Consider the following 25,557-nt stretch of genomic DNA (forward strand, 5'->3'; position numbering starts at 1 on the left):
GTGGCTACGCCAGCGAGGGGAGCTGCTGCCGAGGCTGGGCAGCCAGGCTGGGCCCTAGCCAGGGCAGGAGGACCATGTGAGCGGGGCTGGAGGGCTCCCAGGTTGGGCAGGTAAGGAGCCCAGTGGGCAGGGGTCCAGCGGTGGCAAGCGTGGGAGGCGTGGCAGTGAGAGGGTGGCTATAACTAAAGGTCGGAATCATGGTGGTGGATGAGTGGCTACCACTGAGGGTGGGAGGCCAGGTCTCCTGGGGATGATCAAAAAGCCTGCGGGAGATTGCGTGGGTCGGAGGGTGGCAGATGGGACAGGCAGTGCAGCTGGACTGACCTCTGCAAAGCTGGGGGAAGTTCAGGGACAGGCAAGATCTCCAGGAACCCCTCTGTCCCCTACTCCGGGCCTACCCTTTCTCAGTCGTGTGAGGATGAAGCTCCTGACACCCAGAGAGAGAGCAGTACAGTTGCCTCCAGGCCCTCAACTGACCAGCGGCAAGGTCTGGGCGGGTCCCCTGCATTCCCCCGCGATGGAGCAGGAGATTCTGGGACATCTTTCAGTTCTTGGGACAGACCTCAGTGGTGAGACTGTCTTGGAAGAGAGAGAGAGGCATCTAGGATGTGGAGAAGAGGTGTGGGCCTTGGTGGCCAGCAAGGATGGCCGGAGTGGGGACCCTGCTGGGGGGGTATGTGGTGAGGGAGGGGAGGTTGTCATCCGGACTGGAGCCTCCGGGAGGGACGCATTCCATCTGACTCTGGAAAGCTCCAGGCCAAAGAGAAGGCTGGGAGAGGGAAGAGGAGGGGCTGTTTTGATTCCGAAGACAGTGCAGTTGGCCTTGAGCGGGGCCAGCAGCTTGGCTTGTGCCCAGTGTCGCAGCAGGAAGGCCTCTCCCTGCTTCAGCCCTCGCTGTGGTGGCGGGAGCAGTGGTGCCGCTGAGTCCCCAAACCCCAGGGAGGAGGAGACCCGAAGAGCCCCTGCAGCTCCCTGCCACCTCCTCACTTTCTATCCGAGCCTTCAGGTCTTGGGGGGCCAAGGTCCCCAGCTCAGCTAGCCTCCCTAGATCCCCTTGCCTTACTGGAGATTTTCTTGACACACATTTTCCACCCAGTCAGCATGTCCCAGGCTTTCCCCGTGTTCCGACTCCCCAGCCTGTGGCCTGGGACTGGGGTGCATACCGTCAGTCACTCTGGGCTTCTGGGGGCCCCATCCATCCTGGGAGAGCCTGGCAGTTTCCAGGCGGGCCACAGGCAGGGAACTGATTGGGAAGTGGAGCAGCCAGGACATGAACTGGTACCCATATGAGATGCTGGCGCTTGAGAGGAGAGAATTGGTCACTGAATCATCGTGCTGGGCTCCCTGTGCTGCATTTCTAAGACTCCAGGGAAAGGAGGGCTCTGGGGCTGGGTACACATTCCAACCCCTGTGGGCAACGCACTAGCTCAGCAAAGCTCTGTGAGGTCCTCCCCGCCCTCCAGAGCACAGCCTGCTTCGTCTGCCCTCCCTCCAGCTCTGTGCTGACAGATGGCTCCGGCAGGTCAGGGCAGAGGTGGTGGGGTGGTGGGTGAAGAGGTTCCAGGTCAACAGCTCTTCTGGGAGGAAGAAAGAGCCAAGTGGGTACAAGCCGACTGCGTTAAGGGGCAAAGGCACGGGAGCAGAGGGCAGGCTTCTCTTGTGCAGACCCAAAAAGCTTCCAGGAGAGCCGGGCAGTTTCGAGGCAGGCAAAGGCCTGTTTGGGAGAGTACCTCGGAAGGGAAGCCAAGGTCACAAACCTGGGTTCTTTTTCACAAGGGTAAGGACCCCAGAGCAAGCCAGAGAGTCTGTGAGTGTGGTGCAGGGCAAAGCACGCACCACTTAGCGTCAGGTGATCCTAAGCCCAACTCTGGATCTGCCATCTCCTTGAGCAAGTTCACCTCTCTGAATCTCCACTTGCTTCTCCGTAACAGTCTCCTCCCTGCACAGCCCTGGCAGGTAGCCGAGAGCCAACACACGGCAGGTGCCACAGGAAGGCTAGGCATCCCTTCCCCCTGAAAGTGGAGCACCAAAGCAGGGCTGTCCCCAACCTGACTCACACCTGTGGGAGACCTTGGCAGGGCTGCGAACCGCCTGTTCCCCCACACCCATGGTGTGGCTTGGCTTGTTTCCTGTACAGAGTGTGAGAACACAGGCAGGCTGGGTTCTGAGTGGGGCCAGGGGGTCTAGCTTAGAAGAGGGTCCCTCACACAGTAACACACGCACACACAACACACACACACACACACACCCTCCTCCAGAGCCCCAACCTGATCATCACCACAGAACAGACCTGGACAGATGCATTAGAAATAGGAGCCTGAATATCACAGACAGCAAAAGCAGGCTTCTATACCTGCAGGCCCAGCCTCCAGTAGGCATTTTCAAGGTCAAGCTCACTGCAGCAAAAACAACTTTGCACACCTTGGGGGTGAGGGCCAGGACCAAGTCACCAGTCCAGGACATGGCCCCTAACCAGCAAGTTCGGGACTGATGATAAAGCAGCTGAGCTGCATTGCTTCTTCTTTTTTTTAGTTAAAAAAATTAATTTTTTTTATTGGGAAGGGATTTGCAGAGAGGTTTACTCCCCACATGGTTGCAGTGGCTGGAGCTGAGATGATCTGAAGCCAGAAGCCAGGAGCTTCTTCCAGGTCCTGAACAGTGGAATAGCGGGGACATGAACCCATTTAGAATCCCGATGCTTTATTAAAGGGGGAGGATTAGCCAATTGAGACATCACGCCAGGTCCTACAGCTACATTGATTTTATTTACTTATTTTGTTTTTTTTTAAAAAAGATTTATTTATTTATTGGAAAGTCAGATATACAGAGAGGAGGAGAGACAGAGAGAGGAGGAGAGACAGAGAGGAAGATCTTCCGTCCAATGATTCACTCCCCAAGTGAGCAAAACGGCCAATGCTATGCCGATCCAAAGCCAGGAACTTCTTCCAGGTCTCCCACACGGGTGCAGGGTCCCAAGGCTTTGGGCCATCCTCAACTGCTTTCCCAGGTCACAAGCAGGGAGTTGGTTGGAAAGTGGAGCTGCTGGGATTAGAACCGGCGCCCATATGGGATCCCGGAGCGTTCAAGGCAAGGACTTTAGCCGCTAGGCCAAGCCGCCGGGCCCTACTTACTTATTTTGAAATATATATATTTTTTATTATTGGAAAAGCAGATTACAGAGAGAAGGAGATACAGAGAAAAAGATCTTCTGTCCACTGATTTAAGTGGCTACAACTGTCGGAGTTAAACCGTTCAGAAGCCAGGAGCTTTCTCCTCCAGGTCTCCCATGTGGGTGCAGGATCCCAAGATTTTGAGATGCCCTTGGTTGCTTTTTCAGGCCACAAGCAGGGAGTTGGAAGGGAAGTGGAGCAGCCAGGATGCAAACTGACACCCATATGGGATTCTGACAGATGCACAGGATTTAGCCATTAGACTATCGCAACATGCTCCTATTTTTACTTTTTCAAAAAGATTTATTGGGCCCAGCATGATGGCCTTGCAGCTCAATTCTAACCTTGTATGCATAGGGACCCCATGTAGGTGCTGGTTCATCTCCTGGCTATTCCACTACCCATCCAGCTCTCTACTTGTAGCCTGGGAGGGCAGTGGAAGGTGGCCCAAAGCCCTGGGGCCCTGCACCCACATAGGAGGCCTAAAGGAAGCTCCTGGCTTATGCCTTTGGATAGGCTCAGCTCTAGCCGTTGGGGCACTTGGGGCATGAACCAGCAGAGGGAGGATCTTTCTCTCTGTGTCTCCTTATCTCTGTTGATCTGCCTTTCCAATAAAATAAATAAAGCTTTAAAAAAATAAATATTTGGGCCCAGTGGTGTGGCCTAGCGGCTAAAGTCCTCGCCTTGAATGCACCGGGATCCTATATGGGCGCCAGTTCTAATCCCGCCAGCTCCACTTTCCATCCGGCTCCCTGCTTGTGGCCTGGGAAAGCAGTTGAGGACGGCCCAAAGCCTTGGGACCCTGCACCCGTGTGGGAGACCTGGAAGAAGTTCCTGGCTCCTGGCTTTGGATCGGCATAGCATTGGCCGTTGAGGTCACTTGGGGAGTGAATCATTGGACGGAAGATCTTCCTCTCTGTCTCTCCTCCTCTCTGTATATCTGACTTTCCAATAAATAAATCTTTAAAAAATATATTTATTTATTGAAAGTCAGATCATATTTACAGGGAGAAGGAAAGATGGGGAGAAAGATCTTCAGTGCACTAATTCACTCCCCAAGTGGCTGCGATGGCCAGAGTTGAGGTGATCCAAAGCCAGGAGCTTCGTCCAGGTCTCCCACGTAGGTCACCCACATAGGTGCAGGGTCCCAAGGGCTTGGGAGATTCTCTGCTGCTTTTTATGGCCACAGGCAGGGAACTGATTGGGAAGTGGAGCAGCCAGGATATGGACTGGTACCCATATGAGATGCTGGCGCTTGAAAGGAGAGAATTGGTCACTGAATCATCATGCTGGGCTCCCTGTGCTGCATTCTAAGACTCCAGGGAAAGGAGGGCTCTGGGGCTGGGTACACACTCCAACCCCTGTGGGCACCGCACTAGCTCAGCAAAACTCTGTGAGGTCCTCCCCGCCCTCCAGAGCACAGCCTGCTTCGTCTGCCCTGACCCAGAGTCTCCCAGACGTCCACGCACACAGAGCCTTGGCTTTTCCACGCCTGCCCGTCTGGAGACAAGGATGGGAGGGGACAGGGCAGGATAGCCTGTGTGGGTGAGAACTGTTCAGAAAGTTGATTGTGTCTCTTGGCAGAGTTTTCGTGTTGGTCGTGATTTCGTGGCGTTTACTGTTTCAATTCCAAAATGAGCACATGGCTGTTTTGAAAGATGCCAATGGCACGGAGGCGTATAAAGAAATAGCAGAAGTGCAGCCAGCCCCCGTTGCTGTGCGGGCTGCCTTCATGGGGAAGCCTCATAGGCATCTCTGTGGGTTCTGCTACGTGTGGCCCCAGAGGCACAGCAGGTGTGCCTTGGGCTCAGGAGGCTGGCAGCTCAGCTGCAACTGGCAATTCAGTCACCCGTGTGCTTGTTGGTTACGAGGCCTCAGGCGAGTCACCTCACTGGGTTTGGCCCTCCATATTCACATCCGTATGTTGGAAACCATAACACCCTGACTTCATAAGATTATTCCAAGAATTATGAAATGATGCACATAAAGGCTTAGCACAGAACTCGGCACAAAAGGACCCTCTCCACAGGATGCCTAGCTGCAGAGGCTGAGCCCTCGTATGTTATTCCACAACTTGCTGTCCAGTGTAGCTGGGATGACATGCCGTGTCTGTGCGCAGAGATCTATGACATGCTATTTAACGGTTTCAGCTGCACTTTAGCATGGCCAATGGAAATGGCGGTGGTCTGGACTTGCTACTTCCTGGAAAGTATTGCTGTTCTGTGTTTTGCTGTGTTGCTGGGAGAGATGACTGAGGAGGCAGTTAAGGATAGGCAGGGCAGCCACCAGAGGGGCACCCTCCCTGCCACAGGGGGCTGGGTGACATGGGAACCTCTGTGTCTGCCCAGCTCTGTGTTACCGTCTGCCTTACAAGAGGGACCATTACATTAAAAGAGTATTGATATGCCAGCTATTTGAAAGGCAGAGTGACAGAGAGGGCAGGAGGGACATATAGGGAGAGAGATCGTCCATCTGCTGCTTCACTCCCCAGATGACTGCAATGGTCCAGGCTGAAGTCAAGAGCCAGGAACTCTATCCAGCCCCGCCACATGGCTGGCAGGGCCTCAAGTCCTTGGGGGGCATCTTCCACTGCCTTGTTAGGCACCTTCCCAGGGAGCTGGATCCAAGCAGAGGTGTAGGCACTCAAACCTGCATGCTGTGTCACAGGTGGCTTAACTTGTGCCAAAATGCTTACCCAAGATTTTTTGAACTCTGTTTTTCAAATGTATTTATTTATTTGAAAAGCAGAGTGACAGAAAAGGGGTGGTGGGGAGAGAATCTTCCATTTGCTAATTTACTCTCTAATGCCCACAGTAGGAGCTTCAGACTCCTGGCTGTGTCCCAGAACAGCCTGTTGAGGTAATTTGGGTAATGAACCAGCAGGTGGAAGCTCTTTCTCTCTTCCTCACTCTGCCTCTCAAATAATAAATAAATCTTTAATAAAAAATATATCTTCATTTAACAAAATGCTTACAACAATCAGGGCCAAATCAAACTGAGCCAGGAGCCTGGAATTCCAATTCCAGCACCCACCTTTCCCTCCGTTAACTTTTTGTGAATGGACTGATCCATTAAGAAAACTCTAGGGGCCTGTGTGAAGGCTCAGTTGGCTAATCCTGCACCTTGCAAGCGCTGATATGCCATATGGATATCGGTTTGTGTCTTGGCTGCTCCATTTCCCATCCAACTCCCTGCTTGTGGCCTGGAAAAGCAGTCGAGGACATCGCAAAACCTTGAGACCCTGAACCTGCATGGGAGACTCAGAAGCAACTCCTGGCTCCTGGCTTTAGTTTGGTTCTGCTCTCGCCATGGTGGCCATTTGGGGAATGAACCAGTTAGATGGAAGATCTTTCTATCTCTCTCTTTCTGTAAAATCTGTGTTTTCAGTGAAAATAAAATAAATCTTACAAAGAAGAAAAAGAAAACTCTGGATCTTCTAACTGCAAACTAGAGGCCACAAGCCAAGGGTTACTTCTCATTTCCCACAATGCAGCATTTCCCACAATGTGGTTTCTACACCATGGGAGGAAGCTTAAGTGGCATGGAAGAATCTTTACAAACAATAATTTCTGTGATTCTCTTTAAAGCTATTTTCTTAAGTTTTATTAATTTTTATTGGAAAGTTATATTTATAGAGAGAAGGAGATACAGAGAGAAAGATCCTCTATCTGTTGGTTCACTCTCCAGAGCTAGAAGCCAGGAGACTCTTCTGGGTCTCCCACACAGATGCAGGGTCCCAAGGCTTTGGGCCGTCCTCAACTGCTTTCCCAGGCCACAAGCAGGGAGCTGGATGGGAAGTGGAGCAGCTGGGACATGAACCAGCACCCATATGGGATCCCAACGTATGCAAGGGGGCAATTAGCCACTGGGCTACTGTACTGGGCCCTTCGTGATTATTTTCATTATTTGATGTGTTACTTGTATTTATGGGCCAGGATTCAGGATTTCCATTTATGAAAGCGATGTTTCCAAATTCACAGTGAAAAGCCAGTCCATGGAAGTGCTAAAGACCATAAAGTAAGAGAAAAAGTTATTGTTCATTTTAGGCTAGAAAAATTTAAGTGTAATGTAAGGTCTAAGCTTCAAAGTACAAGTATTTTCACTTATCTAGTTCTTATTGTGTTCCAAGCACCATTCTAAGCGTGTTATTATGTGGAATAACATATATGTTACATACAATGCTGAGAAGAGCCCAAATGTGGTTTCTGTTTATTTGAGAGCCAACCAGGGAGTGGAAGAGAGAGAGACAGAGAGAGAAAGAGAAAGAGATAGTGGTTCCCATTCCCTGGTTCAATCTCCCAAATGACTACAAACGCTGGGACTGGGCCAGGATCAAAGCCAAGGCCAAAGCCGGAAGCCAGGAACATAATCCAGGTATCCCATGTGGGTGGGACTCATTGGCCAGAGCTGGGTTGGGCCATCACCTGCTGCCTGCTGGGGTGCATCAGCAGGGAGCTGGATTGGATACTAACTGGCATGGAGATATGTGATGTAGGTGTCACAGGCCAAGGTTTAAGCCGCTGATCCCTGATGCCTACCTTTTCTTGTCTTTCTCCACAGTGCTCAGCCTACAACATACATGGGGACCCTTTTCAAATTGCATATTGTGGATTTTTCACAAGCCGAGGCTATGGGAAACTCTGGAGCTAGATTTCCTTTCTTCAGGGTTGTTAAGAAGTCATATGATGAGTTGGATTCTGACAAAGTCATTTTATCAGCTCCATAGACACTAGCTCCTTGGGCCAGTCCTAGACCATGTTCTGTCCCTTAGAAATAAAAACACAAAACAACAATTTTTTCTCCCCCCACGTATAGGTCTATTAATTTCTTGAATATTCTTTTGTCTGTCTGCCCTGGCTGGGGCAGAGTTGGACTGAAACTGAGAACTTCATCTGGTTCTCCCACATTGGTGGCAGGGGCCCAACTGTTTAGGCTACCTTTCATCATTTCCCAGGTCATTAGTATGGAGTTGGATTGAAGGTGGAGCAACCAGAACTCAGACCCGGCGCAGTGGCCTAGCAGCTAAAACCCTCACCTTGAAAGCACCAGCATCCTATATGGGCGCCAGTTCTAATCCCGGCAGCTCCACTTTCCATCCAACTCACTGCCTGTGGTCTGGGAAAGCAGTTGAGGACGACATAAAAGCCTTGGGACCCTGCACCTGTGTGGGAGACCTGGAAGAAGCTCCTGGCTCCTGGCTTCAGATTGGCTCAGCTCTAGCCATTGCAGTCACTTGGGGAGTGAATCATTGGACGGAAGATCTTCCTCTCTGTCTCTCCTCCTTTCTGTACTTTGCAATAAAATTAAATAAATCTTGGGCCCGGCGCGGTGGCACAAGTGGTTAAGGTCCTCGCCTAGCACGCCCGGGATCCCATATGGGCGCCGGTTCTAATCCCGGCAGCCCTGCTTCCTTTCCAGCTCCCTGCCTGTGGCCTGGGAAAGCAGTCGAGGACAGCCCAAAGCTTTGGGACCCTGCACCCGCGTGGGAGACCCGGAAGAGGCTCCTGGCTTCGGATCGGCATAGCATCGGCCGTTGCGCTCACTTGGGGAGTGAATCATCGGACGGAAGATCTTCCTCTCTGTCTCTCCTCTCTGTATATCTGCCTTTCCAATCAAAAAATAATAAAAATAAATCTTTAAAAAAAAAAAAAAAAAAAAAATTAAATAAATCTTTAAAAATAAATAAATCATAAGAAAAAAAGTGGAGCAACCAGAACTGAACTGATGCCCTTATAGGGGTACCAGTGTAACAAGTGGTATAGCTAGCTAACTATACCATTACTCTAGCCCCCGACCCCCCCCAAAATGCTGGACTAGGCACCAAAATCTAGCTCTTGCTTCACTCTCCAAGCTTTAAACTCTAAGGAGGGCTGACCCCTTTATAATCGGTATAAAGTGCTCTGTGGACCATTGGCACCCTTGAGTTAAATTGAGTGGGGGGGGGGGGTGGTTCTAAATAATCTGCAGAATTCCCACCAGTGGCCTTGAACTCCTGAGGTGGGAGAGGAGAACGTCCTGTCTCATTCACCCCAGCATCTCGTAGCTGGTTCTGAAACACCCTGGACCACTCGGATCTGCTTTCTTTGCCTTCCTTCTTTCTCTCGGTCAATGAGAACTTTATATTAGCTTTAGTTTTGACTTTCTTTTTCCTGACCTCAATTATTAACCTGGTAAGACCATCTCAGCTACCCAGCACAGCAATCTTTTTTAGACAGAGGCCGGAAGGATGAGAGACATGCTTTTTAATAAAGGATGTGTACGCACACGGGCTCACTGTTAACCCAGCTGTGCAGAGTCTGGCTCTGCACCCCCATCAGCACGATGGCCTCGCCAGGACAGGCTCGCCATGCCCAGTCAGGCCTGTGCATGCGCAGAACCTGCATTCTGGTTAGAGGCAGGCTGGTTTGTTAGAGAAAGGCTGTCGTGGGCCATGTGGCGGTGGAATTTCTGCTGGGGACTGGACCCTACCTGTCAGCCCCATGCTTGGTTCCTCCATGGCCTTTCAGAGTCACCCCAGGAAGTAAGAGGAGAGGGCAGTTCATTTATGACAAGATGGAATAACCTGGCTAGATTTTTGCTTCTGCCAAGAACTCCCTCTGCGTAATTAGGAAAACATGTGACTTCTCTGGTCTGCCAGATTCTCCGTCTTTAAAACCACTGGTGGCGAGTCAGGTTAAATGCTGGCCTGTGGAACTACCACATGGGTGCTGGTTTGATTCCTGGAATGCTCCACATCTCATCCAGCTCTCTGCTAATATCGCTGGGAAAGCAGCAGAAGATGGTCCAAGGGTTTGGGTCCCTGCACCCACATGGGAGACCCAAAAGAAGTTCCTGGTTTTTGCCTGGCCCAGCCCTTTCCATTGGAGGAATGAACCAGTCATTGTAAGATCTCTCTCACTCTCTTTCTTTCTTTCTGTAACTTTATCTTTCAAATATAATCAGTATTTAAAAGGGGAGGGGAGGGAGCCATTGGTGAATCACATTAGTGCTGCCTTTCCATCTCTTCCCCCAAACAGATGTCATAATTTTGAGATTCGTGCCTACTAAACTATGATATGTCTTTTAATTTTGAAAAAGACATATTTTCTTTATCTGGCAGGGACTCAGGTACTTGGGCTGTCTTTCTTGCTTTACACAGGAAGGGGAGTAGCTGGGACTCCAATCAGCATTCATATGGGCTGCTGGTGTCATAGGCGGCTACCGTGGTGCCAGTCACTCTGCTATAATTTTAAGGATTTTATTTCATTTGAAAGGCAAAGAGACAGAGAACAACAGATGCATAGCGATCTTGAGTCTTTTGGTTCACTCCTCAGATACCCGTATCAGTCGGAGCAGGGTCAGATTGAAGTGAGGACCCTGGAACTCAATCTGAGCTTCCCACCTGTGTGACAGATACAAGCACTTGAGCAATCACTTTGCTGCCTCCCAGGATGCACCTGCAGGAGCCAGAACAGGAAGCAGGTTTTTTTTTTTTTTTCACTCTTCTTTTTTTTGTTGTTTTATTTTTCTAATTTATTTATTTATTGTATTTCTTTTCTTTTTTTAAAATATTTTTTATTATTTAAAAAGGTTCAAGGGCTATAGGAAAGTGGGTAACACTAGTATTTTTTCCATATTGTTTCCTTCATGTTTAAAGGGGGGTATTAAGGGAGAAGGCCCACCCAATTTCCCACCCTCCCTCGGTCCCGGATGTAGGGTATGCTCTGAGGTTCTTGCTCAAGTGGTTTTGATATTTCAACAGTTATGAATCACTGTCAATCTTGCCACTCCAAGCACTATGGGGTCCTTGAAGAATCCACTGATCGACATAGTCCATCATAGCTGAGATGGTTGGTTGACCTGTTCTGTCTTCTCTCTTTTCTTGGTTAGGGTTCTGAGTCCAGCATTTTGATCGGGGAGATCTCCAAAGAAACTTTGACTGAGGTGTTCTCAGACCAGATTCTTGTATGTGCTAGCAAGTATAGGGCCCGCCACAGTCCATCGCCCCTATCAGCTGGTGGTTACAATTGCTGGGTTGGTTTTGTTTTCACTCTCGACTTCCACTGGAACCAATGAGTGTTGCAGTCCAGCCTGGTTCTGCCCAGCACATACTTGGCCCTCGCATAAACCACTGGGAGCTGTAGCCTAGTTGGAGCGACCCACACTAACCCCCACCAAGGCCTCGGTTTTGAACCCATCCCCGCCACACAGAAGCCAGGCATCTTAACTGCTGTGCCCAAATCTGATTCGGCACCTTGTTTAGAATCCTTTTTCTTATTTCCCTGCTTACCATTTTAACAGATCTCTAACCAACTATTCATTGAAGAGACAATTCAACAATGAGTCAGGCTGACAGTGATAACAACATTTTTCCCCAGAGTGTTGAAATACTAAATTAACTCGAAGGTTTCCAGCATTGTCCTGGGACCTCCCCAGGTGATTCTGAGTGCTAGGCTAGGGCCAGTGGCTGAAACAGCTTCTGGCATTGATAGATCCTGGTTGTTGTTGTTGTTATTAATTTCCAGGTCATGTGCTCCAAAGCTCAATGCTTGTGGAGAGTGGGGATGGGACAGATCAGCTACTGGCAGCTGGTGTGGGGTGGGGGGAGGGCTCCAGGAACCTTCGAGACTCCTCACACTGCAGAGTGCTCGACTAAGTGGGTTGCCACAGCTTGACCTCTTCTCATACTTGGCTCCAGTCTTAAGAGACGGCCTTGGGGCTGGTGCCATGGCACAGTAGGCTAAGCCTTCACCTATGGTGCCAGCATTCTATATGGGTGCAGATTTGTATCTGGCTCTTCAACTTCTGATGCAGCTCCCTGCCTATGACCTGAGAAAGCAGAGGAGGATGACCCAAGTCTTTGGGCTCCTGCATCCACACGAGCCATCTAAAAGAAGCTCTTGCTTCCTAGATTTGGATCAGCTCAGCTCTGGCCATGATGAAACAGTGAGTGGAAACAGGAATGAAACAGTGGATGGAAGACATTCTCTCTCTAGCTCTCCTTCTCTCTGCTTTTCAAATAAAAACAAATAAATCCTTATTTAAAAAAAAATAAAAAATAAGAGAGACAGAAAAAAAGATGCAGCCCAAAATACGGATCCACCAGCATCTTCTCTTGGACCCTGGCGGCTCCTTTTCCCGCTCACGTGACCCCAGTGAGGACCAGGGGCTAGCTTTCCGGCCTGTGCGGTTAGCTTCAACTCCTTCCAGCTCTTCTGGACCTCTGTGCGCAGCTACACCCCAATTCAGCCTCCTATTTTTATGTACTTTGAAGATTTTATTTTCTCTCCCCTCTAGGCTCTTGCTAAATACGGCTGCTCTCCCTCTACCCCAAATCCTAACCCCATTTTTGCCCTATTATTCTTATCTGTCCAACCAGCACCTCTAAGTTGTTTGGTCCCATTAGCCTTCGTGCCTCCCTTCCAGATCATGACATAGCCAGTTGCTTGTCCCGGCTACTTTTGTTTTATGAAAGACACACATGCTTAAAAATGAAGACATGAAGATTTTGTTTGAAAGCAAGTGTGTGGTTAATGTATGTGTGTCTGAGAGAGAGAGAGAGAAGAACACGGATTCACTTCTCAAATGGCCATAATAGCCAGTGCTGAGCCAGACCGAAGCCAGGAGCCAGCAAGTGTGGAAGCTGTCCTCAGCTGCTTTCCTAGGCAGCTGGATTGGAGGTGGAGCAGCTGGGATTCTGAGCTCATGCTCTTGATATGGAATGTTGGCATCTTAAGCAGCGGCTTACCCTGCTGCACAGCAACACTAACGCCACAATGTTTCTTCTCTCTTCCATTTCTCTTCCTTTCTCTTCTGCCTTTTTTTTCCTTTCCTTCCTTTCCTCCTTCTCTTTCATTTAAAAAAAAAATTTTTTTAAAGATTTATTTTATTTTTATTGCAATGTCAGATATATAGAGGAGGAAAGATAGAAAAGAAGAGCTTCCATCTGTTGGTTTCCCCCCCAAGTGACTACAACGGCCGGAGCCGAGCCAATCCAAAGCCAGTAGTTTCTTCCGGGTCTCCCAAATGAGTGCAAGGTCCCAATATGGGATCTTGGCTCATACAAGGCGAGGACCCTTAGCTGTTAGGCCACTGTGCCCGGCCCCCTTCTTTTCTTTCTTTCCTTTCCCTTCCTCCTTCTCTCCCTTTACTTCTTTCTTTCCTTCTCTCCCTCTTTCTTTTTTTCTTTTTCTTTCTTTCTTTCTTTCTTTCTTTCTTTCTTTCTTTCTTTCTTTCTTTCTTTCTTTCTTTCTTTCTTTCTCTTTCTTTCTTTCTTTCTTTCTTTCTTTCTTTCTTTCTTTCTTTCTTTCTTTCTTTCTTTCTTTCTTTCTTTCTTTCTTTCTTTCTTTCTTTCTTTCTTTCCTTCTTTCCTTCCTTCCATCCTCCCTCCCTCCTTCCCTCCCTCCCTCCCTTCCTCCCTTCCTTCCTTCCTCCCTTCCTTCCTTCCTTCCTTCCTTCCTTCCTTCCTTCCTTCCATTCTTCTTTCTCTCTACTTTCATTTATTCCTCCTTTTAAGATTCATGTATTTGAAAGGCATCAAAGACAGGGGGAGAGTCAGAAAAACAGAGACATCTTCCACCTGCTGACTCATTCCCAAATGACTGAAAGGTCCAGGTGTAGGTCAGGCTGAAGTCAGAAGTTGGGAACTGCATCCTGGCCTCCCACATGGGTGCAGGGGCCCAAGCATTTGGGCCATCTTCTACTGCCTTCCCAAGCACATTAGCAGGGAGTGGATCAGAAGCAGAGCAGCCTGGGACTGGAACTGGTACCCCAAAGTGGGATGCTGACTTGAAAGTTGCAGCTGAGTCTGTTATGCCACAGACCAGCTCCTACATCCTTTCTTAATTCCAAATCTTGCACATCTTTCTCTGGCCTTTTACCAAAGCCTCCAAACCCGTTGAAGCTGACCAGAGTCCAAGCCCAGTGGGATGCTGATGGTATCTCTACGACAGAAGCAGCTTGTGGTTTCCCAGGGCCCCTGTGAAGAACACAAACAACAGGATGCTCACTACCTAACAAGACAGCTCAGCGTGCCTTGGGTTGTTTCCGGGTGTCTGTGCGTTCCTTCTGGGGGCTTTTACTGTTAATCACTTCCTAGCCATCAGAAAATGAGCACCCAGAAAGTCAAATGTAACCACATAGCAGTGGATTTGTCAATGAGCCACCCAGCCCCTTCCCCCTGGCATCCCAACAGGGAGGGGAAAGCATGAACATCCCATTCCACAGACTCTCCCTCCCTCTCTCTCTCTCTGCTTCTCTCTCTTAGATTGATTTATTTATTTACTCAAAAGGAAATGTGAAGGGGGATGGGGAGAGTGAGAGAGAGAGAACGTCCATCTGCTGATCCACTGATTCGCTCCCGAAATGCCTGCACAACAGCCCAAACCAGGCCAGGACACAGAGTCAGACTCCACGCAGTCTCCCACATGCGTGGCAGGGACTCGGGCATTAACGCCATCACTTGCTGTCTCCCAAGGGGTGCCTTAGCATGCAACTGGAGTCCAAACGGTAGGAGGGATTCTAACCCAGGTTCTTGCTTGTGCTTGGGACACAGGGAGCTAATCTGTTGCCCCAAAGGCCAGCCCTTCCTAGGGATGGGAAGGATAACTCCTCACTTGGCCTAAAGGTATTTGACATTTTTCTGTGAGCTAGGCCCATGTTATATTTAGTTCACATACATAAGGGAAGAACCACTCAGAGGCAATGGGAGGATGCCTGAATGTATCTGTAATGGCTGCCCCAGCTCTGTGGGATGTGAAACAGAAGCATGAAGCAAGGACTTCTTACCTGTCCGTTCTACAAAGCAAGGGTTGGTAAGGCAGAAGGAGCTCTTAACTAACCCAGTATTTATGTTAAGCTTAGAAGGGGAAGGTGAAGGCCAGTGTGGTGGTGTTATGTACTAATCCTCTACCTGCAATACCAGCATCTCATATGGTCACCAGTTTGAGTCCCAGCCGCTCCACTTCCCTTTTAGTTCCCTGCTTGGGATCTGGGAAAATAATAAGAGAAAGGCTCAAAGCCTTGGGACCCTGCACCCATGTGGGAGACCTAGAAGAAGCTCCAGCTCCTATTTTCCTATTGGTTCAATTCCAGCTTTTATGGCCATTTGGGAAGTGAACCAGCAGGTAGAAGAGCTTTCTCTCTGCTTCTCCTTCTCCCTGTAAATCTGCCTTTCCAGTGAAGATGAGTAAATCTTAAAAAAAAAAAAAAAAAAAAAAAAAGCAGTGGTTGGACTTGAGGGATCCCCAGACCCTTGAGGCTGGGAAGGCCTGAATTCAACCCTCCTCTCTCTGGCTGACATTGCTTAATGTGTCCTTGGGGTTTCCAAGCAAGCAAAGCCTGAGTCCTGTTCTCAGAGACCACCCTGCCAGGACAAGGACTGGGACTGATCTGTACTTTGGTCATATGGAACCCAGGACCTGAGCCAAGGGTGGTTATCTGAGCAGAATGTTGGAGGGAGTTGGGGGTGAGTGGAGAACCTCGCACTGGGAAGGCCTCACAGATTAGGCCATGGCAGAGCTGAGCCCAGAAGCTCAAGTTAGGGTTCAGTAGGAGAACAATCAATCATTCCAAGGTAGGCAGAACCAGTGCTCCTGAAATGTGAAGAAAGAAAGTAGTGTGGTGGTGGTGGTGATGGGCAGTGAGTAGCATTTTGGCATGGCAGGCCATTTTGGGTCATAGCTACTGTGGCTCCAACTTAGCTCCTTTGTAATGGCGGAGAAAAGCAGCGGAAGAGGGACCAAGTGCATGAGCCCCTGTCTCCCACATAGGAGATGCCCACAGAGCTCCTGGTTCCTGGTTTTGATCTGGCCCTGGCTGTTGAGATCCTCTGGGGAGTGGACAAGCAGATGAAGGGTCTGTCTCTCTTTGTTTCTCAAATAAATAAACAATTCTTTAAAAAAAAAAAAAAAGAAAGAAAGAAAGTCACATGGGGTAATTGGGGAAGACAAGAGAAGCTCAGAGCAGATGAGTGGTGTGTGTGTGTGTAGCACAACAAACCCAGGAGGTACATTTGGTCATCTTGCCATTAAAGGGCCTTGCATGCATAGCAAACTTAACTTGAAAACTAATTTTTTAAATTTATTGTCCGATTTATTTTATGTAAAAGACAAAATAAGAGATAGAGAAAAGAGGTAGAGAGAGGCACAGAGAGATGTTCTACCTGCTGGTCTGTTCACCCAAGTCGCTGCAAGAGCCAGGGCTCGACCAGGCTGAAGTCAGGCGCACAACACTCAATCCAGGTCTCCCTTCATGAATGGAAGTGACCCCAAGTACCTGAATCATGTACTGTCTTCCAGGGTACACCTTAGCATGAAGCTAGATTGGACAGTGGGACTAGGACTTGACCCCAGGCACTCTAACACGAGTTGCAAGTGTGCCCAGCCACAGTTTAGCACTGGTGCCATATGCCCACTCCAGGGACTAGGGCCTTCTAAGCAGTTCCCAGTAGCAGGCCTAGGGAAGACATAGTTTCAGGGCTCCTAGGGGCTCTGGAGTGAGGTCCTGTGAGGTCCTCTCCCCATTCAGGAAGATCTGCAGGCTTCTACCTGCTTTATTGATGGTGTTCTGCTTGGTTTCGTCTGACAAAAAGTTTCCACTGCTGTAGCAGGCAAACAAACAAAGTAAGTTATGGCCAACAGGGCCCCTGATGGGTTTTCTGCCAGGGAGCCATGGGCTTGTAGGAACTCTGTGAAGTTCACTGCATGGATGTGAGGGCCAGGGCCTGATGCTGGGCCCTGGGGAGATGGAGTCTTAGTATCCTTCACTGCACAGGGGCAATTGTCATTAAAAAGTGGGGCTTCAAAATTCAGGTCTCCCCCAGGGCTGAGGGGAGTCTGTGTGATCTTCAGAAGGTAGTCCCCCAACGGCAAAGTGAAGCCCGGGCAGGAAGTGGGTAACTACTTTGACAAAGGTGCCTGCGACAGTTTGCCCAGCCCAGGTGGGAGGGCGGGGCCTCTGTACCAAGGGAGCCCCAGCCCAGAGCCAGGATCCCCCGCTTGGCTTCTCTGTGGCTTGTAGATGGGGGTCCAAGGACCTTGGCAACTTCCCAGGGTGAGGCCCTCAGAAGTCTGATGTTGCGGGGAACCCCTTCAGCCTCTTGTTGGTTCTCCCAGGGACCATGGGCTGTAGCTGCAGTTCAAATCCCGAAGATGACTGGATGGAAAACATTGATGTGTGTGAGAACTGCCACTATCCCATCGTCCCCCTGGAAGGCAAGTCCATGGTAAGAGAAGAGAGAGGGGCCTTGATGAGGGAGTTGGGAGGAGTATGAGACACAGGAAGAAGAAATAGACCATGGCTGGAGGCCCTTGTCTCCCAGGGTGGCCCTCTTGTTGCCTGGCTGCGGGGAGAGAAGGAGGCCCAGAGAGGGCAAGGGACTCTTGTAAGGTCACCCAGCAAGTGGCTGTCAGATTCAGGGAGAAGCCCCTGCCAGAGAGGAGAGTGAGGCAGGGGCCAGGAGGCAGGAGTCTGACCCCTGGCTTCCTCTTCTTGCCCAACAGCTGCTCATGCGGAATGGCTCTGAGGTTCGGGACCCGCTAGTCACCTATGAAGGCTCCATTCCTCCAGCGTCCCCACTGCAAGGTGACCGGAATGGCAGGGCCTGGAAGATAAGACCTGTGGCTCCCTGGCTTCTTAGTCCTCCCCCACCTGCACCCTCTACCCCTCCCTCCGCCCTGCGACCCCAGAACTTCATACTGCTCAACGAGTCTCTGCAGCCAGACCTTCTGTCTTTACAGACAACCTGGTTATCGCCCTGCACAGCTATGAGCCCTCTCATGACGGAGACCTGGGCTTCGAAAAGGGCGAACAGCTCCGTGTCCTGGAGCAGTGAGTGCCCCCTGAGCCACCCCGAGAAGCAGGGTGGGGGTGGTCCTCTCTTGTAGCCCTTGACTTACTCGGCAGGGGCCCTTGAGACACTATGGAGAGTCCCGGGGTACTGGCCTGGCAGGATTTGGGAGGGTCGCTGGGGTTCTCCAGCCCAGATTATGGCTAGGCTGGCTCGCACTGACTGGTTCTGTGGGGGCAGGAACGGCGAGTGGTGGAAGGCGCAGTCCCTGACCACCGGCCAGGAAGGCTTCATCCCCTTCAACTTCGTGGCCAAAGCCAACAGCCTGGAGCCTGAGCCGTGAGTGAGGGTCAAGAGGGGTGGGAGCAGATCTAGGGATACTGGGACAGGGACCCTGGGGGTGGTGGCGAATGCTTGGGGTGATGGAGAAAGAATGGATCATCGTCGACAACCTTCGTTTCCGTCCTGTGCAGCTGGTTCTTCAAGAACCTGAGCCGCAAGGACGCCGAGCGGCAGCTCTTGGCGCCAGGGAACACGCACGGCTCCTTCCTGATCCGGGAAAGCGAGAGCACCGCGGGTGAGCCGGGGCGGGGTGGGGGCGGGACCTAAAGGGGTGGGCGTGGCCGTGCTCGGTGGGCGGGGCTTGTGCGAAGGGCGGGGTTTAGATGGGAGAGGGCTCGGTGGGCGGGACTGTGCGGAGGTTCCCGCACGGTGCCGGGCGCGCCTGGCTGGAAACCGCCTCTCAGTCTGGTTCACGTATTCATTCTTCCAGGTTCATTTTCACTGTCGGTCCGGGATTTTGACCAAAACCAGGGAGAGGTGGTGAAACATTATAAGATCCGTAACCTGGACAACGGCGGCTTCTACATCTCCCCTCGCATCACTTTTCCCGGCCTGCACGAGCTGGTCCGCCATTACACCAGTGAGCAGCGGGACCCCTCACCTATACCCTGGCAGCCTGGCTTCCTGCCCCTCATCCCTCATCCGTTTTCCGCTGTGCCTTCTTCCTCCCGGCCTACAGCCCCAGGAATCGGGGGCTGACCCCGGTCCCCGGCCACGTCGTTTTCCCAAGGTGGGGCTGTGGAGCGGCAGAGACCGCCTCTCCCACCGGGCCGAACCTTTCCCGCGTCCCCGCAGATACTCCGGATGGGCTGTGCACCCGGTTGAGCCGCCCCTGTCAGACCTCGAAGCCTCAGAAGCCGTGGTGGGAGGACGAGTGGGAGGTGCCCAGGGAGACACTGAAGCTGGTGGAGCGGCTTGGGGCAGGCCAGTTCGGGGAGGTGTGGATGGGTAAGTGTGGCTCTCTGTCCTGGCCTGGGAGAGAGGAGGGGATGTCCACCGAGGTCCCGTGACCTTCACATCTGCCTGCCTCGGACTCAGGGTACTACAACGGGCACACGAAGGTGGCCGTGAAGAGCCTGAAGCAGGGCAGCATGTCTCCGGACGCCTTCCTGGCAGAAGCCAACCTCATGAAGCAGCTGCAGCACCAGCGGCTGGTCCGGCTGTACGCGGTGGTCACCCAGGAGCCCATCTATATCATCACAGAATACATGGAAAACGGTGCGGGGGAGGGGGTCAGCATAACCACTGGGGACCACCGCAGGCGCCTCTGACCCCGCTGGATGGCGGGGGTGGTGGGAGGGAGGTGAGAGAGACAACATCGGTGCACTTTGCAACCACAGTCCTCCTGGTCTTGTCCCACCTGCCCATCCTCTTGCCCCACCTGCCCGTCCTCTTGCCCCACCTGCCTGTCCACTGGTCTTCAGGATGCTTGGTATCCACATGAGAGGGTTTCCTAACTGCTTTCCTCCTTATTCCACTCTTGAGCCTTGCCAGGTCCCTTGGGTCCCCAAACCCCAGGCACGCCCCCTATGTCCGTTCTGCTGTGGAACTGAATCAAAGCCCAAGAAACAGAGCAGAACTAGCCTCAGCTTGGCTGCCCCTGATTGGCCACGTCCCTGGACCCTGTCCTGCTGCTCACTTTCCTGGGGGTGGGGGTGGGGCGTAAATGTGATATAAAGGGCCTCTCCCAGAGACCAGGCATGATCAGGGCTCCTCCAACCCCTGGAGCCTGGGTTAGTTAGAGCCTTGGACAGCTGTGGAAGAAATGGCGGTGCACGTCCACAAATGTGCTGTGTCCAGGCGAGACCTTTGTCTTCGTGACTGCTCCAGCATTCCCTCTTGGCGGGGTCATTAGGATTGCTGTTATTTTTACAAAGAGTTTGCATCTCTTGTGAAGGGCCAGGAGTCACTAGCTCTCTCTCAATGATTCCCATCCTGTTTTTCCCCCAGGTGCCCAGTGTCCACTACCAAACAGGTGTCCTTCCTGCCACATGCCCACACTTTGGTTGTTGCTGAGGCTGAGCTGGGCACTGGGAGCACGCTGGTCGCATGGAGCTTCCTGCTGTCAGGAAAACTCGGCTTTAGGAATGGGCACTGAGAAAAAAACAGAGTGTGGCATGAAAGAGTTTTGGAATGCATGGAAGACATATGATGATGTAATTTACAGTGCCTATGGGCATCTAACTGGGCTCAGACATGGAAGGAAAAGTAAAATTTTGGCAGGCTGATATGAAGCCACAGAGGTCTTCTAGTGATCTGGGGAAAGGATCGTAAGATTGTTGAGGGCAGGTGGAGCGGAAGAGGCCAGATAGGCGAGGAGAAGAAGCTAGCTTGCCAGAGGAATGTAGACTGGAAAGACACCTACAAACTCCTCTCGCACTGCCCCTGAAGAAGACACACATCCTGGACCTCTCATCCTGAGGAGAGCACCGGCCCCCACAAACCTCACCCATCACTCATCCTTTTCCATGCATGTCCCCAGTTGGGGGACAAAGGTCAGGGGGCCTCTCCCCGGGATGGCTTAGGTCAGCAACTTTCACTTCTTCCCACAGGCAGCTTAGTGGATTTTCTCAAGACCCCTTCAGGTATCAAGCTGACCATCAACAAACTCTTGGACATGGCAGCCCAAGTAAGGAGGCTTGAGGTGGGGCCCGGGTATGGACACCAGGCCAGGGAGGGGAGGCCAAGGCCCAGGAGTGTTGACCTGTACTTGGCCTACAGATTGCAGAGGGCATGGCATTCATTGAAGAACGGAATTATATCCACCGCGACCTGCGGGCCGCCAACATCCTGGTGTCTGACACCCTCAGCTGCAAGATTGCCGACTTTGGCCTCGCACGTCTCATTGAGGACAACGAGTACACGGCCAGGGAAGGTAGATGCAGGGTGTGAGGGTGGTCTGGAGCCTGCCAAACACAGCCGAGTGATCTCACTTTGTTTCTCTCCAGGCGCCAAGTTTCCTATTAAGTGGACAGCCCCAGAAGCCATTAACTATGGGACATTTACGATCAAATCGGATGTGTGGTCTTTTGGGATCCTGCTGACCGAGATTGTCACTCATGGCCGTATCCCCTACCCAGGTCAGTGCCAAGGACGGAAACTGGAATGACGATGGGGATGGACAGCCAAGTCCAATTTTTCTCATTCATTTCCAGGCTCAGAATCTGAAACTTTCTAGTTGCTTCTCTGTCTTCTCAGAGTGTGTCTTCCACCTCCTTAAGCAGGTGCTGCATCACCCAGGGCCAGCTTGCATCTCTGACTCTGAATCTGTCCCTTCCAGAACTTCAACTCCCAGATAGCCTGGTCTGAGAGAAGCGAGTTTGGCCTGAAAGACTTGTCTTCTATGGTCAGCTCTGCCACCGAGGCTAACCTTTCTCTTTAGTCTTCATCAAACCAGTTCTTCTCTTTTTCAAGATAACTTTTTATTTAAATGCTTTGTGTATTTGTTAGGGAGACAGAGACCTCTCATCCACTGGTTCACTCCCCAGATGCCCTTGTCAACTGGAACTAGACCAGAATGAAACCAGGAGACAGAACTCAATCCAGCTCTTTTGTACGGGTGACAGGAAGCCAACTATGGGAACCCTCACTTGCTGCCTCCTGGAGTGTGTGTTTGCAGGAAGTTGGAATTGGCAGTGGAGCCAAGGAGTCCAACCCAGGCACTCCAATATGGGATGTAGGTGTCTCAAGCGGCATCTTAACTGTGTGTCCTGTCCCTGTCTTAGATCATCCTTTGTGTTTCCATCTGTTAAGTGTAAGATCACAGTGGTGTCCGGTTCATGCTAAGCCATTATCAGTCATCACTCTGTGCTTTCTTTCCTGCAATACAAGAGATGGTTTGTAGAGGCTGGCTCCTAGCAGGTGCTCACTGAAAGCCTACTTCCCTTTCTTCTGATCCTAACCTTCTAAGAAACGTATACACCATCCCCCGCCCCACGCCTATCCTCCACTTCTTGAATTCCCACAAAGACAGAAGTGAAAAGGATTGGGAGGAATTGGCTCAGAAACTCTGGGGGAAAGGAGATGGAACCAAAAGCCAGGCGTGGGGAAGTCCTGGAGTCCAGTGGCTGGGTTTGTAGCAGCTTCTCACAGCCCCGAGCAATGTGAACAGAACTTTGCTCCCAGGCAGGCACTTTGGGGTCAGCTGAGAAGCTGACAGACCTTGGCTTCGCCACATCGGAGTGCAGGTACAGTGCCGGAGTTAGAAGCACACATCAGAAACGTTGCTGAGGGCTCCTTGTGCTCTGCCACTGCACCCGCAGAGACCAATTAGAAGGAAAAAGGGGAAGGAAGGGGCAAGATCAAGGGTGGCTGACATGTGATGCAAGGGTCAGGAGAATGGGGAGAAGGGGGACCCTTAGTGAATTTGCATCTGCCTCAGCAGTGGCTTAAGGTAAAGGTAAGGTAAAGGTAAAAGAGAGCTTAAGGTAAAACAGATCTTCTGTTTTCCATAGAGGCCAAAGCTTGGAGTTTTACGACAAGCTGTTTATGCCCAAATACTGGTAATTGACTCAGATGATTTCAAAGTACCACATGGTCATTTGGCCTACCAGTTAAGCTTCTAGTGAAAATACCTATGCCCATGAGAGTGCCCAGGTTCGAGTCCCAGTTCCAGCTCCTGACTATACCTTTCACTTATACAGACCCTGGGAGGCAGCAGTGATGTCCTAAATGGATGGGTCCCTGTCCCTGGACAGACCTGGACTGAGCTCCTGGATACCAGCTTTGGCCCAGCTCTGGCTATTGTGGGCATTTGCGGGAGTGAATCCATGTATGGGAGTTTTGTCAGTTTGTGTTTGATCTCTCAAATAAGACAAGCAAAGAAAATATCACCTACATAATCCAAAGCAAGCTGGGTCATCTTCAGGCTGACTTGGCTGATGGGCTGGCACCATTGACTGTGATGTTTAGATTCTGGCTTATGTTCTTTGATGCCTTGATTTGAGAACTTCAGGAAGTGGAGCCTTCCAAGGGTAAGACCTGGAGAGGAGGAGATGTTCCCGACCAGGGGGTGCTCCCAGAGGAGCTGAGCTCCTGCCACAAACCTGTAAATGTTTGGCCTTGGGGGACCCTGTAAAAGGTTTGTCAGAATCTTGGGAAAGTGAGGGAGAGGCAAAGGGATCTGTGTGTAATGTAGAAATAGTGAACAGGGGCTGGCGATGTGGCCTGCCAGTTGAGTCCTAGCTGTTTCACTTCTGATAGCAGATGATGGCTCAATGATTGGGCTTCTACCACCAATGTAGGTGACGTGGATGGAGTTTTGGGTTTCTAGCTTTGGCATGGTCCAGCCCTGGCTGTAACTACCATCTGGGGAGTGAAGCAGTGGTTGGCAGATTTCTCTCTCTTGCCTTTCAAGTAAATGAACATAAACAAACATTTAAAAGGAAAGAATGAAAGCAGGGAACTATATTCTTACAATTCTGTAGAGCAATTTTTCCTGGACGAGGAAGCCTGCTAGTGGGGACAGAGCATCAAAAGAGGAAGCCAGCCAAAGACTATTTGATCTGGGTCCTGGAGAGGCCTGGTGATCCTCAGCCCCAGGCAGGATTGGCTTGTGTGGGGCTGGGGGTCTTCTGCCTCCTTGACATGGGTTTCATGTGCCTGGTTCCAAAGCTGGGGAAGCCTTACCAACCTCCTGGCAGTGGGGATCCCCTCCTGCCCTGACTGCTGACTACTCCATCATCCCAGTAATCATAATTTCTCTTTATGAAGACTTTCCTAGCCTTTACATATACCATCTCAAAATGTCTGTGAGGGAGGAGCAGCTGTTAACCCTATGTTCCAGAGGAGGAAGCACAAGTCCAAAGGCCTGAGGTTGACGGGAGGAGGACATGGAGGCACAGTGGGCTAAGCTTCTGCTTGGAATGTCCATGTTGCATCTCAGAGTACTGCTTGAAGTCTCAGCTATTCTTTTTCCAATCTATTCCCTGCTAATGCACTGGGGAGGCAACAAATGATGGCCTAAGAACTTGGGTTCCTGGCACCCATGTGAGAGACCAGAACGGAATTCTTGGCTCCTAAGTTTGACCTGATCAGGCCCTAACTATAATGGGCATTTGAGGAGTGAACCAGCAGATGGAAGATCTCTTCTTTTTTTTTTTTTCTCTCTTATTCTGCCTTTCAACTAAATAGATGTTTACATATATATATATACATGAATATATATATATGTGTGTGTGTGTGTGTGTGTGTGTGTGTATTTTTAAAGATAAAATGATTCCACAGATAAAATGCATTGGTAATTCAGTGTTTAAGCTGTATCCTATAGTCCAGGCAGTGTGACTACCAGCAGCGGGCACTGCTAACGTGACCTTAGCATTGACAAAGACCCAAATGCTTTGGAATTGGTGCTCAGACTCTGCCAGTTCAATCCTTTTAAAGCCTAGAAGCCTGATGTTCTCTCTCCCATCCATCTTCAGGGATGACGAATCCTGAAGTGATACAGAACTTGGAACGTGGCTACCGCATGGTGCGCCCTGACAACTGCCCGGAAGAGCTGTACCAACTCATGAAACTGTGCTGGAAAGAGCGCCCAGAGGAACGGCCCACCTTTGACTACCTGCGTAGTGTGCTGGAGGACTTCTTCACGGCCACGGAGGGCCAGTACCAGCCCCAGCCTTGAGCAGTTGGCCCCGGGGGACTCCCCCTTCTTGCCAACCTGGCTTGGGGGAAATGGAGTTTGTATGTCAAACCTTCATGGCCCATGCACATGGACTCTGCACACAAATCCCGCCCATGTGCAACACATATGCATCTTGTGTCTTACACACATATCCTGTACTTGCATGGTTGCATAGGCTTCGCACATGTATGTTGTTCATGTGTAGCCTGTGTGTGTGTGTTCCTGGGATACTGCCCACGGTGCCACTTTCTGAGCATTCTTTTTTCCTGATTCCACAGAGATGGGAGAGAGTCCTGTGACTGACAGCAGCTTCTGCCCCCCCCCCCCACTTTTCTTTGCCCAAGTCCTTCAGAAGCTCCTTCTGGGTTAGGACCTTATCCGATATCTCTGGGTGCTCCTCCTTGGTGCCTGGCACCTATTAGGAGCTTAATAAATGTTGATAGGGTAAAACATCTCTCCCGTGCACATTATATCTTTTTCCTTTGGGAGGTAGGTGCGGTTGAGGTCATCCCAGGATGAGGGGGAGGGTGTTGTACAGCGGGTTAAAGGTTAAGCTGCTGCTTGGGACGCCTGAATTCTGGCTTCTCTACTTCCCGTCTGCCTTTTTACAATCATGCTAGTGTGCCTGGGAAATCCTTGGATCCCTGCTAGACGTG

At 50.8% G+C, this 25,557-nt stretch overlaps 1 protein-coding gene across 2 annotated transcripts; it reads left to right on the forward strand.

Annotated features, from left to right (window-relative positions):
- Positions 1-25,355, forward strand: LCK (LCK proto-oncogene, Src family tyrosine kinase). 2 transcript variants are annotated; one of them, XM_040974128.1, is made up of 13 exons: positions 1-110; positions 17,264-17,373; positions 17,651-17,732; positions 17,888-17,978; positions 18,178-18,276; positions 18,411-18,514; positions 18,710-18,859; positions 19,075-19,227; positions 19,318-19,497; positions 20,832-20,908; positions 21,001-21,154; positions 21,228-21,359; positions 24,699-25,355. In XM_040974128.1, exons 2-13 carry the CDS (start codon positions 17,269-17,271, stop codon positions 24,899-24,901), a joined length of 1,530 nt encoding a protein of 509 aa, XP_040830062.1. In that variant the 5' UTR covers positions 1-110; positions 17,264-17,268; the 3' UTR covers positions 24,902-25,355. The 2 variants fall into 2 exon arrangements, with proteins under 2 accessions (XP_040830062.1, XP_040830063.1); XM_040974129.1 differs by lacking the exon at positions 1-110 and having other exon boundaries at positions 17,258-17,373.
- The last annotated feature ends 202 nt before the right edge of the window (positions 25,356-25,557 follow it).

This window comes from Ochotona curzoniae, unplaced genomic scaffold (assembly GCF_017591425.1).
Source record: "Ochotona curzoniae isolate NIBS_2020 unplaced genomic scaffold, NIBS_Ocur_1.0 contig_2404, whole genome shotgun sequence".
Taxonomy (NCBI): Eukaryota; Metazoa; Chordata; class Mammalia; order Lagomorpha; family Ochotonidae; genus Ochotona; species Ochotona curzoniae.